This window comes from Telopea speciosissima, chromosome 6, assembly GCF_018873765.1.
Source record: "Telopea speciosissima isolate NSW1024214 ecotype Mountain lineage chromosome 6, Tspe_v1, whole genome shotgun sequence".
Classification (NCBI taxonomy): Eukaryota; Viridiplantae; Streptophyta; class Magnoliopsida; order Proteales; family Proteaceae; genus Telopea; species Telopea speciosissima.
Genome location: NC_057921.1, coordinates 501,318 through 519,038, shown reverse-complemented (window position 1 = coordinate 519,038; position 17,721 = coordinate 501,318). Strand labels below are relative to the sequence as shown.

General features: G+C 40.7%; 1 protein-coding gene across 2 annotated transcripts in view; it reads left to right on the top strand.

Annotated features, from left to right (window-relative positions):
• Nucleotides 1–1,540: 1,540 nt before the first annotated feature.
• Nucleotides 1,541–17,721, top strand: part of LOC122663860 — a 63,164-nt gene continuing 46,983 nt past the window's right edge. The window contains exons 1-4 of one of the 2 annotated variants that reach the window (XM_043859514.1): nt 1,541–1,737; nt 1,834–1,886; nt 1,988–2,093; nt 2,187–2,245. In XM_043859514.1, coding sequence (XP_043715449.1) covers nt 1,624–1,737; nt 1,834–1,886; nt 1,988–2,093; nt 2,187–2,245 — 332 coding nt within the window. In that variant the 5' untranslated portion in view covers nt 1,541–1,623. The remainder of the gene's footprint in view (nt 1,738–1,833; nt 1,887–1,987; nt 2,094–2,186; nt 2,246–17,721) is intronic. The other variant, XM_043859515.1, reaches the window with a different exon arrangement.

Genomic DNA, 17,721 nt, shown 5'->3' with positions numbered 1-17,721 from the left:
GCAGATTTTTGCAATCTGAGAAAATATTATCTGGAAGAGACCCACTGAACCGATTATTGTTCAGTAACAACAAGTATGAGGTTCTATGCTCAGCAGGTCGTAACTCAGGCAGTAACTCGTTATTGAGTGAAAATAGTGGCAACAAACCAGAGAATGTATTCCAGCTGAAGTCATGTAGGACTACAGAATCCTCCCTAAACATTGATTCAAATAGTTTAAGCATCGGATAGTTTAAGACATTATTATCTTGGCTATCTGAGTTCACACTGCTAAGATCGACAACTACCATTTGCAAATACAGGCAATGAACTAGATAACGAATTGCGGCTGATGTTAAAATAAACCATACATGGAACCGGCAGTTGTGAAGGAAGGAATCCCTGCAAAACATTTGAACTCAAATTCATAAAGGAGAGACGTTTACACTGTCCTATTGCTCCAGACAGCGGGCTGGTTATATAATTCTGCCCCAAATTGACCACTCGCAGTTTGCAAGAATCATTACAAGTAGTTGGCAATCTACCAACGAGATTAGCTCTAGGAGCCCAGAAAATCTCTAGGTTCAGAAGCAGGAATATTTCATAAGGAATCCCTCCCAGAAAAGCATTGAATTCTAAAACTTTATCATTGATGGATGTGGGATCGATCAAATTCGTCAATACAACGACAGAGAGTTTCCGGCATTTAGCTAGCTCTCTCGGAATCCTATCACTGAGACTGTTCCTAGAAACATCTAGAATACGAAGTTGTAAGATTTTACCGATCTTAGTCGGAATCCGACCTTCGAGGATGTTTCCATCAAGCAGAAAGAGGCCTCAAATTGGAGCAGTTCCTGATCTCTGGTGGAATCTTATCCACCAAACGATTACCAGAAAGCTTCAAATGGCTAAGAGACTCGCATCCACTAGAAGGATCGATCTTGATTGCACCGGTGAGCCGATTATAAGACAAATCAATAGCTCTGAGCCGGGAGGAACCAATCAATTTCTCCGGAATAGGTCCAGAAAAGGAGTTAAAGGATAAATTAAGAAGTCTAACAGACGAGAGATATCTCATCTGGTCAGAAATGCGTCCGGAGAATGGATTCATAGGTTCCGACACCGTCGATGTCACAATCCAACGGAACTGGCGGATCCCAGAATTGCTGCAATGGAGGTGGGGCTTCACGGTGTTAATGGTGGGTGGTGGTATTGGGTATGTAAAAGAAGATAATGATTTGGGGAAGATGAGGGCATTTTGGTATTTTTAAATTTTAGCAAATAGGTCAGGGTAATTAGGTCTTTTCAAATTTTAGAAAAGATAGAAGAAAGGGTAGTTTGGTCATTTTTTAGCATTTAACACTAGGTGTGGACTTAAATGACATTAGGAGAGTAAAGCAAGGGTGGTATGTGGAATATTGAGGGGTGGTACGTGGACTTATCATAAGCTTAGGGGGTACAAGGAATATTGGGTGTATTACACGGGGTACGTGTACTTTACCCAAAATAAAAGAAGGGAAAAAGATCACTCTCGTTACATTTCATAATTGTTTACTCCAATCAGGCAACCAGTTTTCGCGATTCTGGACTGGTTGGAAGTCAGTTCTTCGGAGTAAACAGAGCTTAAACGAGATTGACTAGATCCATGGCCAAAGCTCTTCGAGCCCATAAGCCATTTTTCATCGTCTGCCTTCTTCTGGGCTTTGTTGTTTCGTCATTTCCATTTGCTGTTCTCGCTAAATCTGGTCAACCGATCTCTGTAATCTTCTCTTCAAATCTTTCACTCTGCTCTTAATCTCTAGGAATTTGTTTCTTTTTCTTAATTTTGTTTTCCTCCACTCTTATCAATGAATCGCAGGATATTGAGATCAGAGAGAGGAAAAAAGCTTGTTATGCAGATATTGAAAGGTGGTCTTGATTTGAAATTTGATACTTTTAAGTTATTGAATGGTTTTATTATATGTTATTGATGATCATTGTTGGTTGTTATCTGCAAATGGGATATAAAGTGGGTTGTGGGGGTGGGAGTGCAAGTCATCGATGATAGCGAAAGAGAATTGTGCCAATCGATGTCTCTCTCCTCCTTGTTATGAGCTCGTCTATGAAAGTGATCCGGTGAGAGATTGCAGAATTCTTTCCCGACTATGGTTTTCTGGGAAAACTTATCTTCATTGCCATTTTTATTGATTTTAATTTTACTTATTTCAGCTTGAGGAAGGAGAGAAAGATTTCATAAGAAGCCAGGAGTACAAGTACTGCATGCACAAGTAAGTGTATTTAGTGATTTTTTTTTTGTGTGTGTTTTTAATTTCAATCTGCAGTATAACATCCAAATTATGTGACTTAGTGCTGGAAAATTTGAATTAGTGAAAAAAAGGAAGAGTTGTAGATGTTGGCAGGATGAAACACAGAAAAAGAATCTGATACAACGATGGAAATTTTTGAGGGTAGATTAGAAAATCGTGTGCTATTGATTCATTTGATCTTGATGTCTACATTGTATAGAATGTGAATGCAAACTTCGTTATCTGTGATGGTGTTGTTTGGATCATCAACAATGTATTATATGAAGTAGAAGTGAGGTTAATCAAGATGTTCTGAACGGTTTCATTTGCTAATTTTGTTAACACTCTAATGCATTCAAGGCTCTGTATGGGCAACGCTTCTGTGTTTTTTGAGCGTTTTTGGGTCCGGCACAGTTTTATGTGTTTTGTGTTTCTTGAGCGTTTCTGAGGTCCTGAAATGCTGTATGGTAACATTTAAAAAAAAAAAGTTTTTGTAACCAAGAAGAAGCACTTAACAGAATCGTTTTTGTTCTACCATTCAGGTACTCCATTTTGTGAGGCCTCATACATACTTAATGCAAATCACTATGGAGGTAATGGAAGGAACAGAATACTGAAACAATGGTTGTTGCAAATATTGCATCACTAAAGGGAATTCATCATCCACATAGTTTTTTTCTTAAAAAAAAAATAATGTAGAAAGAAAGAGGGACACGGCCCACCTCTCATGGGAGAGAGTGGAAAGTGGGAATGGACATGGAAGAAGCCAAGAAAAGATGGAGTATACCTGATCTGCAATGAAATAAAATTTTGATTTAAGAACAGGCAAAGCTTCAATTAGATCATCAATCCTCCACTGTATTCCTCGCCCTTTATACAAAGGTTAAAGATATTTCTTCAAAGAGCTAAAGCTTCAGTAACATCTACAAAAGATTACCCAAAGGCTAGTATGGCTATGGGTAGCATCCCATATATGATCCTGTACAATTATCCCAATATCAGCAGAACTGGGAGAAAAAGTCCCATCAAAATTGATTTTGAAGGTTCCCAGTGAAGGAGACCAATGGAGAGAAGGTAGGGAGTGATTGAGGTGTAGTATTTAAGTTAGGCTCTCTACTTGCAGGCTGGTTCAGTATTGGTATCCATGGTGATGGGAAGATGCCAAAGTGAAGAACTGTGACAGTTCAACATAAGGAAAATCTGAGAACAAATACTCTCTGCAGATGCAATTGTTATCCTTGAGAACAGTTCAAATAATTCAGGTACTGCAGTTACCCTCTTATTTGTAAATAAAACAAAAATACCCTGGAGGATGAGCGAGACAGTGAGCTTGAGGGTATCTTCGTAGAGTGGATGATGAAAATGCCTCTTAAGGATCCCACTTTTTAAAATTCCAGGTTTTAATGGCTTTTCTGGGTGAACTTTCCAATGATAGGCAGGAGAAGAGGAAGAAAATGGCTACAAGGTTTGTGAAGTGGATATTCTAGATTGTGAAACTTAAAAGAAATTGAACCATTCAGATCTGTTTGGGACATGAGGCATGTCATGAACATTTGTTACCTTGATCACAACCCAGACCCCTTAAAAGGACATATCTTTGATAGATCTTCTGTACAAATGTTCTTTCAAAGCAACCACTGACGTATCTTACATGCTAAAACAGCCAAGAAATGATTATGTAAGTAGCAAAAAGAGTGCAGAAATGTGGCATTAGATAAATAGGCATTTGCATCTATTTTAACTTCAAATAGGTTAGTAAAGTGTGGTTCTGCAGATGGTAGTATCCTCCTCTTTTTCTGATGTATTTGTTTTCTTCATTCTGTTGCAAGAGTTCTTTGCTAATGAACCGTAGGATAGATGGGCAAATCTTCGGAAAAAGAGGGTAAAACCGTAAAATTGCATTAAAGGTGAGTTGAATTTGAGATAAACATAAGTACTGCAATTACCCTGTTATTTATTTTCAGATGCAACTGTTATCCTTGAGGACAAAAACAAAGAGAAAAATCTGAGACATTGAAGAAGATGAAGATATTTACGAGAGTGAATAGCAACAAAAGAGAAAATTTTAAAGGCGTGAAGATATAATTTTCATTGAAAATCTCCCTTTCATAGCATATCGATCTGCATAGATCTCTTCACAGGAGGACAGGGGAATGGTCATAGACAATAAGAAAGGAGACGGAATTCGAAAGGTTGATTGCTAATTTAGGAAAAGACGAACAAATAGGTAGAATAATATTTAAAATTGAAACCTAGAAACAGTAATAAGCTATAAACTTGAAAATTTCAAGTAAGAGTGTAGGACCTTCAATGTAGAACAAAGCGAGATTCAAATAAAAATCGTCAAGTACTTGATAAGCGAGAAATCAAAAACCTCTAATCCATACTAGATGGGAGGTCGGGTTGCAGAGGTCAAGCGCGAAGACGAGAGGTCGAGTTGCAGGTCGATCGGCGTTATTGCAAAGATGAAAGCAGTCTCGTGAATGTTGGTTGTGAGATTTTAGGGCTCATTTCACCTATTGTTATGTTTTTCTGGTAAATTCCAGTATTGCTCCTCGTTAACTTAAGTTGGAGGTTGTTTCTCCGAAAATTGGTAGAAGTGTTTCTCAAATGTGAGAAACACCATTTTGGTGTTTTTCAAATGGGGCTCAAAAGTGTGCCACGTACCTGGTTTGTTAAAAAAAAAAAAAAAAAAAATCAAACCGAACATACCATACAGTTTTTACCCCTTTTCTGTTCCAAAAAAAACCCGGAAAAACACTAAAATCGGTTTTTAAGAATGTTGCCATATAGAGCCTAAGAGATCATCTCTAGGAGCTCTGGGGTCAGTAGCAAGCAAGAGAGGGCTTCATCATCTTTAGGAATGCAGAGACTTGAGTTGTGACCAAAGCATTTGCAAACTAAGCAGTGAGAGGCAAACTAAGCAGTGAGAGGGACGCCAATCGTAGTGATTTTGATGCAATTAGACGTTGGATAAATTAGGAATTAGTTTTTTTATTATTATTATTTTATTTCCTTTATTTCAGCCGTAGATACAATTAGAGTTTGATTCAAAGTTGTTTTAGTTTTACCGTCCAATTAGAGTTGAAATTTTGTTTTAGATTTAGATAGAGTCGATTCTAATTTAGACTTCGACAAGGATTAGGATTTTAATTTCTCTTTAAATAGTTCTTGTAACCAGCGTAGTATTCAGTTTGGATAATGAAATTTTATTTGGTTTAGTTTGATGGCTGCCGTGAGCTGTGCATGCACCTCCTCCCACTTCTAATTCTTTCTTCGTCTTCTCCTTCATCTTCTTCTTCTTACTTCTTTTTAACATATTCTAAGAGTTGGGATTTGGATTAGAGAAGCAAGAGAGAAAGGAAGGAGAAGACAAGGAGGAGAAGAAGAGTGTATTTTGGAACAAGTTGTGTGTGAGAAAAAGCTCTCCGCACCTATATTACTTCATTAATCGAATTTGAGAATATTACGTACACCTCCCTAGGGAGGTAAAAGATAAGAAAGGTAAAAAATAGAAAATACACAATAGGGCAACTAGATATAAGGCTAGTTCCCAAACTATCCTTATTACATGAGTTCCAACAACTCTAACACTAAGACCTCCTCTGTTCTGGCGCTAAAACCTGCAAATCTAAAGAGAACGTTGCTGATTTATCAATCTTGGTCGATTGGCTCCAAAATCTGGATCGTAGGAAGCCCATCTACTGGCGATTGTAGTCTTTGAATCTTGGCCCTCGATACTTCTCGCTTTGAAAGCTTCAAAGTCTGGTTCAGACTTGGTTCTGTTTTACCGCCAGATCTGATTTCAGATCTCACCATTCAATTGCAAGCAGAATTTTTAGGTTATTTTCTCGTTGGAATCGGTAGAACCCGTAGTGGTGAGTCTACGCCTGAAATTTCAGGCTCATCCGATAGTTGCAGAAGGAGTTCTGTCCATCGAAGCTTGCTGGTTTTTCCATTTGAATTTTCTCGGTGTTTATTCTGTCGAAGGTGGAAGAAGATATAATCCTCTGAAATTGCATTTAAGGACATCTTTGTTATTTACACTAAACCCCTAGTTTCATTAAAGTTATTGTGTTTACCCCCACCTTAAGTGATTCAGTTCCAAGAATACCCTTCTACCCACACATTGAACCCTTATGTTTTGGAATTCTGAAAATTTAAAATTCTGCCATTCCTTCTTTACAACTTCAGCTTAGTTACAATTCTGCCATTATTCCTTAGAAATCTTGATTATCTACTAGTTTGCCATTCAACTTTGGATTTGAGTGCTTCTTTTCTTGGGTGGGCCTTTAAGCAACCCAACAAGGGTTATTCCAACCCGGGTCTGCATTAGATTTCTTGCTCAAAGTAGGCTTCACCATCATTTACCATTACAAAGGAAGGTAAAGGAGCATCGATTGTGACTTCAACACAGATTTTAGCAAAAGCTAATCGATCCTTTCTCATGATTCTGACATCGGAAAAAGAGGAGTTCCCACAACCGAGTCCACTATGCTGAGTCCTTCCGTACACCAGATGTAACGACCCTAAACCCGGACAGGGTATAAGGTACTGCGCTCATGGGCATTAGTCAGAAACCACCATTCACATTTGTATAATAACTATAGTTGTCAAGGCGTCGCCTAGACACCCATGCGCCTTTCTTTCTTCTTGATTTCTGGTGTCGTCTTGGTTTTAAACCCCCTCGATCGCCTTGGTTGGCCTAGGCGCCTTAAGAACTATGATAATACCCAACTCCCATATATCACATACATACACAACAGAAGACTTAACAACAGTTGGAGCTGGATAGTAAGTTCAATATAGTTATCAAAAATTATATTAAATTAAAAGATTGTGTTATCATATTGTTTATCCAAACATCATAAGTTCTCATGACCTATTGTGAAATCCACTAGAAATTTGAACCTTGGACTTGTGTGATTTCAGGTTTTGGTTCAGTATCCATGGTTGCCTCGATGCTGTGGATTGCATCGGTGGAGGATTCGGATCAAATCCTCGACTCACCTATGGAGGATTCTAGGGAGCCAACATAGCTAGCCATTCTTGAGTCTGAAGATTCTGCCTGCTGCCTGCATCTGAGCTACATGTGTCAAACATGCTTGGATGCACACATGCAGAAGCTCTGCTTCCTAGGCTGGGCTGTAGGTAATAATCTATTCTCTTATGTGTTTATATTGAATAATTGCTTAATTTATATATTAGGGGCAGAATAGTAATTACTACTTACGGGACCCACATCCCCAATGTGGAATCCAGATTCCTGTAGACTACCCACACTGGCTTTCCACTTATGTCACATGACATCACCCCAATGACTTAATTATAGCTAATTAGGTAGTTATTTTTATAGATAATCAGATTATAAAAATAGATTATAAAATCTGTTTTTGACTAAACCAAGGCAAACATGCCTTAGTCATACACTGGTATATAAGGAATACTTAGCTTATTATTTCATTCCTACCAAACCAAACTAAGGGAACCGATTTCAGCAAGAGAGAAAGGAGAAGAAAAAGAGAAGGAAGAGAAGGAAAGGAAGCTAGGGTTTGAGAATTTGGAATCCATTGAAGCTTATACTACAACTTAGAAACTAGGGTGCTACCATCTCCTTCATCTTCAAATTTAGGTAGGTCATTGAATCAGTTCTGTTTTACCCTAAATTTCTCTCCTTCTCTTTCAATTTTCGTTGAGTTTTCAACCTTATTAAACCCTAGCATAGAAAATTAGGTAAAATTGGATAAACCCCCAACTTGGAGCATGGAATTGGGTTATGTTAACCCAATTAGTTAGAATTTATACTCCTAAGACCTTTTCTTCAAATTGGGGCTGTGCATGTCAAGATCCAAGCCTGGGCAGCACAAGCCTCTTTTATGTTTTGTGAACCGGATGGAGTTGCAGAGAGTCCTACGGTCGACCAGTTGGTCCCAGGTGTGAATCCGGTTCACTTTGCAGAGGTTATCTTGATTCTGGTGGTTAGAGCTTTGACCTAGGACTTCTTCTATTTCTGACTTATGTCATTTATTGTCTATTTAGGGCTGTAGTCTTCTCTGGGTGAGGTTGTGGTTTGATTTTGGGATTCTTTGGTGACTAGGCTTATCTTCATTCTAGGTAAGGGGATTTTGATTTAATTTGAGTGTGTTTATTGTTTAATATCTGTTTATTTTGGCTGCCATGTCATACATCATAATAGCAGGTTATTACATATAGTTTTATAGCTTTCCCTTCTTATGTATTAGATGATTGCATGATACTAGGATGCATTCCATCTTGCATATGCATAAATTATCTTGATACTTATTGAAATTAATTGAAACGTGTTGCTGGATATTTTCTCTCTTATTATCTAATACTGGAACATATGCCATCATGATAATGTGTATTGGGCTAGAGATATCATAAACCTAATGCTACGACCCTTACCAACAGGGGAGAGGTGTTGGATAACCCATGGTAGGTTCAAAGGGATGATTCCGGGATGCCATTTACTGTCCTATATCCGAAGAACATTACAGGAATGGGAACAAACAGTAGGGTTAACATTGGGGGGTTAGTTGGCGTCAGATGTGTAATACCTGAGTTGGCGGGTCCCCGCCATGGTAGAGTGGTATCGCTCGGGTGACCGACGTCTGGTTATGTGTTTCCGGGACCGAGGATATCATACCTACTACAGTAACATTTATACCCCATGAGACCTAGTATCAATGTTAGGAGCATACTTAACTGTAGGTCATTCATCATGGACTATCTGCATTTGCTAGTATGTTTCCCTTGCTGGGCTCAGTAGAGCTCACCCCTGTGGTTATCCTTATTTTTCAGATAACTCTCCTTCTGTTGCCGGTGTTTCTTTGGGAGTTACCTCCGCTCTAGATCCTCTTACTGCTGCTGGAGTTGAGGCTCCGTTGTATGTGGAGCACATTGTCTCGTGCTTGTGTGACGTTTGTGTTTTCTCTTGATTGGGTGGCCTGACAGTCTAGGCTATCTCCCCCACTCTTTTGTGTTTATACATCACTTTTATATACTTTAGTATGATATAGATCTTATACTTTTGTCTTGGGTTACTGGTGGAATTTGTACAAATGTAACTCAAGTTTCACACACACACACACACACACACTCACACACTCACACACTTATATATATATAAATAAATGAATTATCACTTAGTTCTCTGTACTATTGATCTTATTCTTATTATTTAAACTCTTCTACTGCGTTTAAAATTACTGTATTGTGATCATTGTTATGAATAGGGTATTGCACTTGCGATCCTTGGGATTGATTTGGATGTTGGATGGCATCCAGTCATACTAGGCCCTTATTAACTAGGCCGAGGTGTGACATTTAAGTGGTATCAGAGCGACCGTGCTCTACTCCTATTTACAATGAAATTCATAGTACAACAGCTCTTAGACTCATTGATCTGAAAGTGAGTCTATTTTAGGTTGAATTAAAAGCTACAAACTAAAAGAAACTTGATTGTAAAACACTAATGACAGGAAATTAAAAACTTCATATATATATATATATATATATATATCCGAGTTGTTTGTAAAAAATGTCAGCTTTAAATGCTGAATTGGTTACAACCTGTCTTACAAACTTTAAGGGAAGTACAATTTCTTCCAAACAAACGACCAAAAGTTAAGACTAAACTAAGGAGAAGTCATCAGATCATCACTGTGGTGGTGCTGATCTCTGCCCAAAGAAGTAGGACCTCCACTGGCCCAACTCAGTCCCTATGCATCCACACGGCTGCTCATCTGAGTGACGGCCCTCTCCAAGCTGTCGAGTCGACTGAAAAGCTGCCCCCATGTAGTACCATCACCTGGAATGTGCGGGGCAGCAGTAGAAGAAGAATCACCCGGATGTTCGAATGATGCTGGAGCCTGAGTCTCAGTGGGGAGGTCACTGGGCATCTCCATGTGTACATCCTCCTCCTCCTCCTCGTCGATGGGTATCTCCTCTGCCGCTTCGTGCTGTCATGGCTCGAGAACTCGCGAGATCTCGCCGAGTTTCTCGGTATTTCAAAAAAACGAGTCGATACTCCATACGCATTATTTTTTTACATTTTCTTGGCGAGATCTCAGTATCGTCTCGACCCATGCAGCTGACCCCTATTTTGAAGATATTTTCCTGAATTTTTACATTATAAATTTACAATTTCTCACCGATCGGGTCTGGATATGGTTTTGACCCATTTTTAACCCCTTTGAACCCATCTACCCCAAATTATAAAAGAAGCTACATGGACAGAACTCGTAAATCTCGACGAGTTCTGTCCCAAGCCTCTAAAAAATAGGAAAACAGCCATCTACCTCCTTTTTTTTCCTCTTTGCTTCAAATCTCGGGTGGATTGCATGGTTTCAAGTGTGATTCAAGTACTAAATTGAAGCTTCAACTCCAACTACTTGTTTTTTGGGAAAATCTAGGCATGCCATTGTGTTTAAATGGCCTGAAATAGGCTGAATACCAAGTTTTAGACCCAAAATGTGTAAAACCCACCGAGTTGGGGGTCCGAGTCAAAAAAAAAAAAAATGCAATAATTCGCCGAGATCTCGACTCGTCCCGGTTTTTGGATGGGCCGAGATGCCTCCGAGACCCGAGTTTTAGAACCTTGCGTGCTGTCCTAGCTCAGTACAATCAGGATGGCCTAACTCTGGAGAGCATTGTGGAAACTGGATGCTCATCTTGACCAAAGTGGCCCAGTTGATGTTCAATACCTTCTTGGTTGAGGCCTCTTCTTCAAGGAGTGGGACGTCAAATCATTGGAAGACTTTGGTAAGCAATCCCCCACAAAGCAAGTTCCCAGCTCTAGGGCGGTCACGAAGGTTAGCCATGGTACGCATGATGAGCTAGGGCAGGCAAATCTCGTACCCAGTGTACAAACAATAGGCAGTGATAATTTGCATCGAAGAAAGCTCTGTGTGATGGCCTGATTTTGGTGCAAAATTATGGCCACAAATCCGGGAGAGCACCCGAGCAGATGGGATGAAGTCAAGCTCCGACATCACCCTATCGTATGATGTCCCATTGGTGAGTACGGAAAAGAGCCATTTTATCTCTACACGGGAGAGGAACTCGGTGGTCTCGGTCCTTGGAGGGCAATACCTCCATTCCCCTTCGTTCGAGATCTCCAATAGTTGGGCCAGCTATCCGGTATCGAAGGAGATCTCCCTGCCCTTCACATAACTTGTCACAAAGAAATCACCCCCTGTTCAGAATAGGAGTTTAGTTTAAGGGGTATTTTTGTACATAACTGTTAGTTATATTGGGCCATTCTGGACTTTTTTCCTTTATTATTTGTTAGTTTCTTATGTGGTTTAATCCCACATTGCTTTTGTAATTATTTTTACTATTTCATTATAGTTATAAATACAATGTGCTTGGGATGAACTAATCATCCAAGCATTAACCTAATTCAAATCTGTTTCTACATGGTATCAGAGCAGATTTCGAACTAGGGACACCAATTTTTCTCGGTTTTTGTTCTTCTTCTCTTCTAGTTCTCTCCTTCTTCTCCCTTGTTCTTCATTCCCATATAGGGCAGCACTGATGAGGTAATCATGCGATCCAGTTGCTGCCCCCATTACCTCATTTATGACTTATAATTCTGTTCGATAGACTCCAATCAACACTGCTGCGATATTGGTTCTTCAGTTCCTTCTTGGAGATTGCTTCTACATCAGATACAAGGGCTCCTCTCCTCTCTTTGAAGACCAGAAGCTGCTGCAGAATTGTTGTTTTATTGGTTCAGAAATTATTCCTCAAGATTGAAGACTTCCTTGAGATCGATTCCTCCATTATCAGGGTTTTTTTCAAAACCCTGACATCTATCGATCTTAGGGTTATTGCTGCCCACTGTTGCTGATTTTTGCAGGTGTTTTCTTCACTTATAAGGGCTCCTTCGACAGCTATATCAGCTTCTACAGATCTGTTTTTTGGTGTGTGAAGACCTTGAGATCGATCTCATCATTACAGGGTTTTTTAAACCCTAATTCTATCGATATTGGGCTGCTGCATCTGTTTTTTTTGGATCTGAATTTTCTGCAGATGTGTTTCTCTTATTAAGGACTTCTCTACCTCAGTTTTTCAGCCACTTTGATATTATTTATTGCAGCCTAGGCTCATCCATCGATTCCATCACTTTAGGGTTTTGTTCAAAACCCTAAAAACCATAATCGATCAAGGTTCCTTTTGGTCGCTGGTTCTATTTGTTTGGGACTTTACTTGAAGTTGTTTGGCCTTCTTTGCTGCCGGTATGGGTGACTCTACCAACTCTCTCGCTACTTGCTTCATGATGGCAATCACAAGACAGATTATCACAGCTTTCCACCTAACCCCATCAAATTGGATGGCTCAAATTACCTTCTGTGGTCCAGATCAGCCTCCTTTGCCATTGCTGGCCGTGGCCTCACTGACCATATTGATGGCACTATTGTTAAGCCCAGTGATAAAGGCCCTGATCAGACTAAGTGGCTGGCCAATAATGGTGTTCTCATGTTCTACCTCATAGGCTCTATGACTTGACTTTACAAGATAATTTTCTTCTTCTGGATACTGCCGACCAGATTTGGGCTGCTTGCAAGGAGACCTACGGACAGCTTGGCAATGATGCCTAGGTTTATGAAATTCGAAAGAAGGTCCTTCACACTACTCAGGGAGACCTTTCTGTTTCGGACTACTATGCTTCTCTCCGCAGCCTGTGGCAACAGTTGGATCATTACTCTGATTTTCACCCCTCTACAGTTGCTGATATTGCCTCTTATAAGAAACATGTGGACAAGATCAGAGTCTATGATTTTTTAGCTGGTTTGAATATGGAGTATGATCCCATTCGTGTTCAAGTGTTGGGCCATACACCTTTTCCCACACTTGAACAATCTTATGCAGTGGTTTCTTTTGAGGAGAACCGTAGGGCTGCCATATTACATCCTCCTATTACTGACAGATCTGCTCTCAAGGCTGCTGCCCCCATCACTCCTACACCTATTGGCACTGCTTCTCTTGGTGATTCTACTACAGGGACTGTTGTTTGTGAGCACTGTCACAAACCATATCACACCAAGGAGAGGTGCTGGAAACTTCATGGGAAACTAGCTGACTTTGAAGTAAAACGGGCTGCCAAGACCAAGACCAAGACAAAGCCCAAGGCCCATCGGTCGAGATCATTACTGCACCTACTATCGACCCTGGTCTATCCCAGATGAGCTACAGGCATTTCAACGTATGCTGAGGTCTTCCGCTGCTGCTGCTGCCTCTGCTACATCAGCTACTGCCAATTCTTCTGCTCATTCAGGTTCACACTTTGCCCGGTCAGGTATTCCTTTTGGCGGTCATTGTGCTTCTGTAGCCTCCCATCCTTGGATCATAGATTCTGGGGCTACAGATCATATGACCAGTTCCTCTAGTTTGTTTCATCGATACTCTCCTACTTCTGGAAAGGACAAGGTCAAGGTAGCTGATGGTTCTCTTTCATCTATCTTTGGAAAGGGAATCATCAACTGCACTTCCTCCCTTCCATTAACTTCTGTTTTGCACATTCCTAATTTTACTACTAACCTTCTTTCCATTAGTAGTATTATTTGTGATCTTAACTGCAAAGTTACTTTCTTTCCTTCTCATTGTGTGTTTCAGGATCTGGCCTCTGGGAAGACGATTGGATTGGGTAAAGTGCACGGTGGGCTGTACCTGCTTGATGATGGTCGCTTCTCTCCACCACCATTACCTTCTCCACTACACCAGAACTCCATGGTCTCTTCTGAACTCTTCCAGTGACACTCTAGGTTAGGTCACCCCCCTTTAGGAATTTTAGCACATTTATTTCTTAGTTTGGTCACCCTACATACTAAGGATGACTTTTTTTGTGAGGCGTGTGTTCTGGCCAAACAGACACGTTCAAATTATCCTATTTCAAATAAAAGAAGTTTTTCTTGTTTTGAGTTAGTGCATTCTGATGTTTGGGGCCCTAATCGTAAACCCTCTATTTCTAGTCATTGGTGGTTTGTATCTTTCATTAATTGTCATTCTAGGAACACATGGGTCTATCTCTTGCACACCAAAAATCAAGTTTTTTCATGCTTTCAACACTTTTATAAAATTGTCCAAACTCAGTTCCAGGCTACTCTCAAAATATTGAGAAGTGATAATGGAACAGTGTATAAAGAATCACAATTTCAAAAATATTTGGCTGACCATGGAATCATTCATCAGACTAGTTGTGTTGATACCCCTGCCCAGAATGGTGTGGCAGAAAGGAAAAACCGCCACTTGTTAGAAATGGCCAGAGCATTAATGTTTACGAGGAATGTCCCGTCTCAATATTGGGGGGATGCGGTTATCACGGCAGCCTATCTCATCAATAGGCTGCCATCTCGGGTACTTCACTCCCGTAGCCCCTCTGATGTTTTAATTGGTAATTCCTCCTTTATTGTGCCGCCCAAGGTGTTTGGTTGTGTGTGTTATGCTCGAGATACTAAATCTCCCAGCAAACTTGAACCTCGAGGACTCCGTTGTATTTTCTTGGGTTATTCTCCAACCCAGAAAGGCTATAAATGTTACCATCCCCCTTCCCGCCGTACCATGGTTAGCATGGATGTTGTTTTCCATGAGTCCCTTTCTTATTATTCTTCGCCACCTCTTCAGGGGGAGAGTGCTGGTGAAGATGTGGCTTTCGAGATTCCTCTACCTGAGGAGCCTTTGGCTGCCCAGCCCTCTTTACCGCCCACGGCTGCTGTCCAGCCCCTTTTGGATGCTTCCCATCTACCCTTGGATGCTGCCCATCCTACTTTGGAGACCTCCCAACAACCTTTGGCTGTTCCTCCCTCACCTAATGGGAATCCTTTACAGGGGGAGACCATAGAAAATAGTGTTGTTAATATTCCTACTCAGGGGGAGCAGACTCCGGTCTAGAGAACTATTGGTGAATTTCAGAAGAGAATTGACAACTCCAACATGATCACCCATACAAGGGGAAGGTCCACAAGAGGGCAGTTGCATCCCACTATAGCACTAGTACCCATCAAATTGCCGGCTCCAGACACAGATCATACATCTCCTGGTAATCCATCTCCTTCCGACCTACCTATTGCACTTCGCAAAGGTACTAGGACTTGCACTTTACATCCCATATCTCATTTTGTTTCGTATAACTCTCTTTCTCCCTCTTTTCGTGCATTTGTATCTTCTCTTTCCTCTGTTTCGGTTCTTAGAAATTGGCAGACAGCATCTACAGATGGAAAGTGGAAGACAACAATGTTGGAAGAAATGAGAGCACTATACAAAAATAATACGTGGGATCTTGTGGCTCTTCCTCCAGGGAAAAAGCCAGCGGGCTGTAGATGGGTCTTCGTAGTTAAACAGAAGGTTGATGGTTCGGTGGACAGGTAGAAGGCACGTTTGGTTGCAAAGGGGTTCACTCAGACTTATGGAGTTGACTATCAAGAGACCTTTGCACCAGTGGTAAAGCTCAACACTGTCAGGGTGTTATTATCTTGTGCTGCAAATCTTGGGTGGGATCTTCAGCAGTTAGATGTCAAAAATGCCTTTCTCCATGGGGAGCTTGAGGAGGAGGTATATATGGACATTCCACCTGGTTTCTCTGATGACAGGACTAAGGGCAAGGTTTGTAAATTGAAGCGTGCCCTTTATGGCTTGAAGCAGTCACCCATGGCCTGGTTTGGCAGATTTCATAAGGCTATGATTTCAGCAGGTTACAAGTAGAACAATGCTGATCACACTTTGTTTATCAGACGACTTGGTGACAAGGTTACTCTTTTCGTAGTCTATGTGGATGATATTGTGATCACTGGTAATGATGATGCTGCAATCAGGGATTCGAAAATTCTTCTTGGCCGTGAGTTTGAGGTCAAAGATCTTGGTCCCCTAAAATATTTTATAAGGATAGAAGTTGCTCGATCTTCAAAGGGCATCTTTCTTTCTTAAAGAAAATATGTCCTTGATCTATTGACTGAGACAGGGCTACTTGGCTGTCATCCTTCAGATACTCCTATGGAAGCTACTACAAAACTTAGGGAGAAAGAGGGTGAGCCGGTTGACAAGGGTGCCTATCCGGTTAGTAGGCAAACTAATCTACCTTTCCCACACACGCCCGACATTGCGATTCTTTGTGAGTTTGGTGAGTTAGTTCATGCATGATCCATATTCCTCTCATATGGATGCGGTCCGTCGTATTTTGAGGTACTAGAAGTCTGCTCCAGGAAAGGGAATTCTTTTATCTGCCAATGGTCACTTGAAGGTTGAAGCCTATACTGATGCCGATTGGGCTGGTTCTCCTGACAGGAAATCTATCTCTGGCTACTGTTCCTTTGTGGGTGGAAACCTTGTCACATGGCGGAGCAAAAAGCAGAATGTTGTGGCAAGGTCTAGTGCTGAAGCCGAATTCCGTGCAATGGCACAAGGAATTTGTGAACTTCTGTGGCTTAGAGGGTTATTGCAGGATATTGGTGTTGCTGTCCATCTTTCAATGATGCTTTATTGTGACAATAAAGCGGCCATTAGTATTGCTCATAACCCTGTCCAGCATGATCGCACGAAACATGTGGAGGTTGACCGACATTTCATCAAGGAGAAGCTTGAAGCTGGCTTCGTTTGTGTTCCCTTTGTGAAGTCTTCTGATCAGCTAGCTGATGTGTTCACTAAGGGATTGAGTAGTAAGCTGTTTCATCCTATCTTAGTCAAGTTGGGCATGCATGATATATATGCTCCAACTTGAGGGGGAGTGTTAGTTATATTGGGCCAGAATACCGTGGGGGTATTCTGGACTTTTTTCCTTTATTATTTGTTAGTTTCTTATGTGGTTTAATCCCACATTGCTTATGTAATTATTTTTACTATTTCATTATAGTTATAAATACAATGTGCTTGGGATGAACTAATCATCCAAGCATTAACCTAATTCAAATCTGTTTCTACATAACCCCATTTAGTTTTATGTGTTTTCTGTTATTTGTATAAGGCTAGGGGCCCCTCTGTAATTTATCATTCTTTTCAATATAAGCATGTTTGTCTCTTGTTGAGACATAACAGATTAACACAAACCGATTCTCCTCTCTTCTTCTCCTTTTTCCTTCTTCTCTAAAACTGAACATGGTATCAGAGCTTAATGTTCCTGGAGTTTGAAGGTGTTGGAAGAGAGTTTAGTAGGCTAAGAGTTGGGTTCTCCTCTTGGCTGCTGCTGGAGTTCGAACTCAAACCTAAGCTTCTTCTCAGACCTGGTTCTCCCTTGTTTCTAAGCCAAATGGAGAGCAACCAGGGGCTTTAGTTTCGTTTGGAGGTCTCATTTCTTCCCATTGTGTCTTCTCAAGTCATCTGGAAGTATCCAAGGGACAGGAGTGAATCTCGGCCTGGGCTATTCTGCCTTGTTTTTTCGCCAGCCAGAGTTCAGATTGGCCTTTGCTCTCCAATAGAGCTTTGTTTGGGAGGTTTTTTAGGCC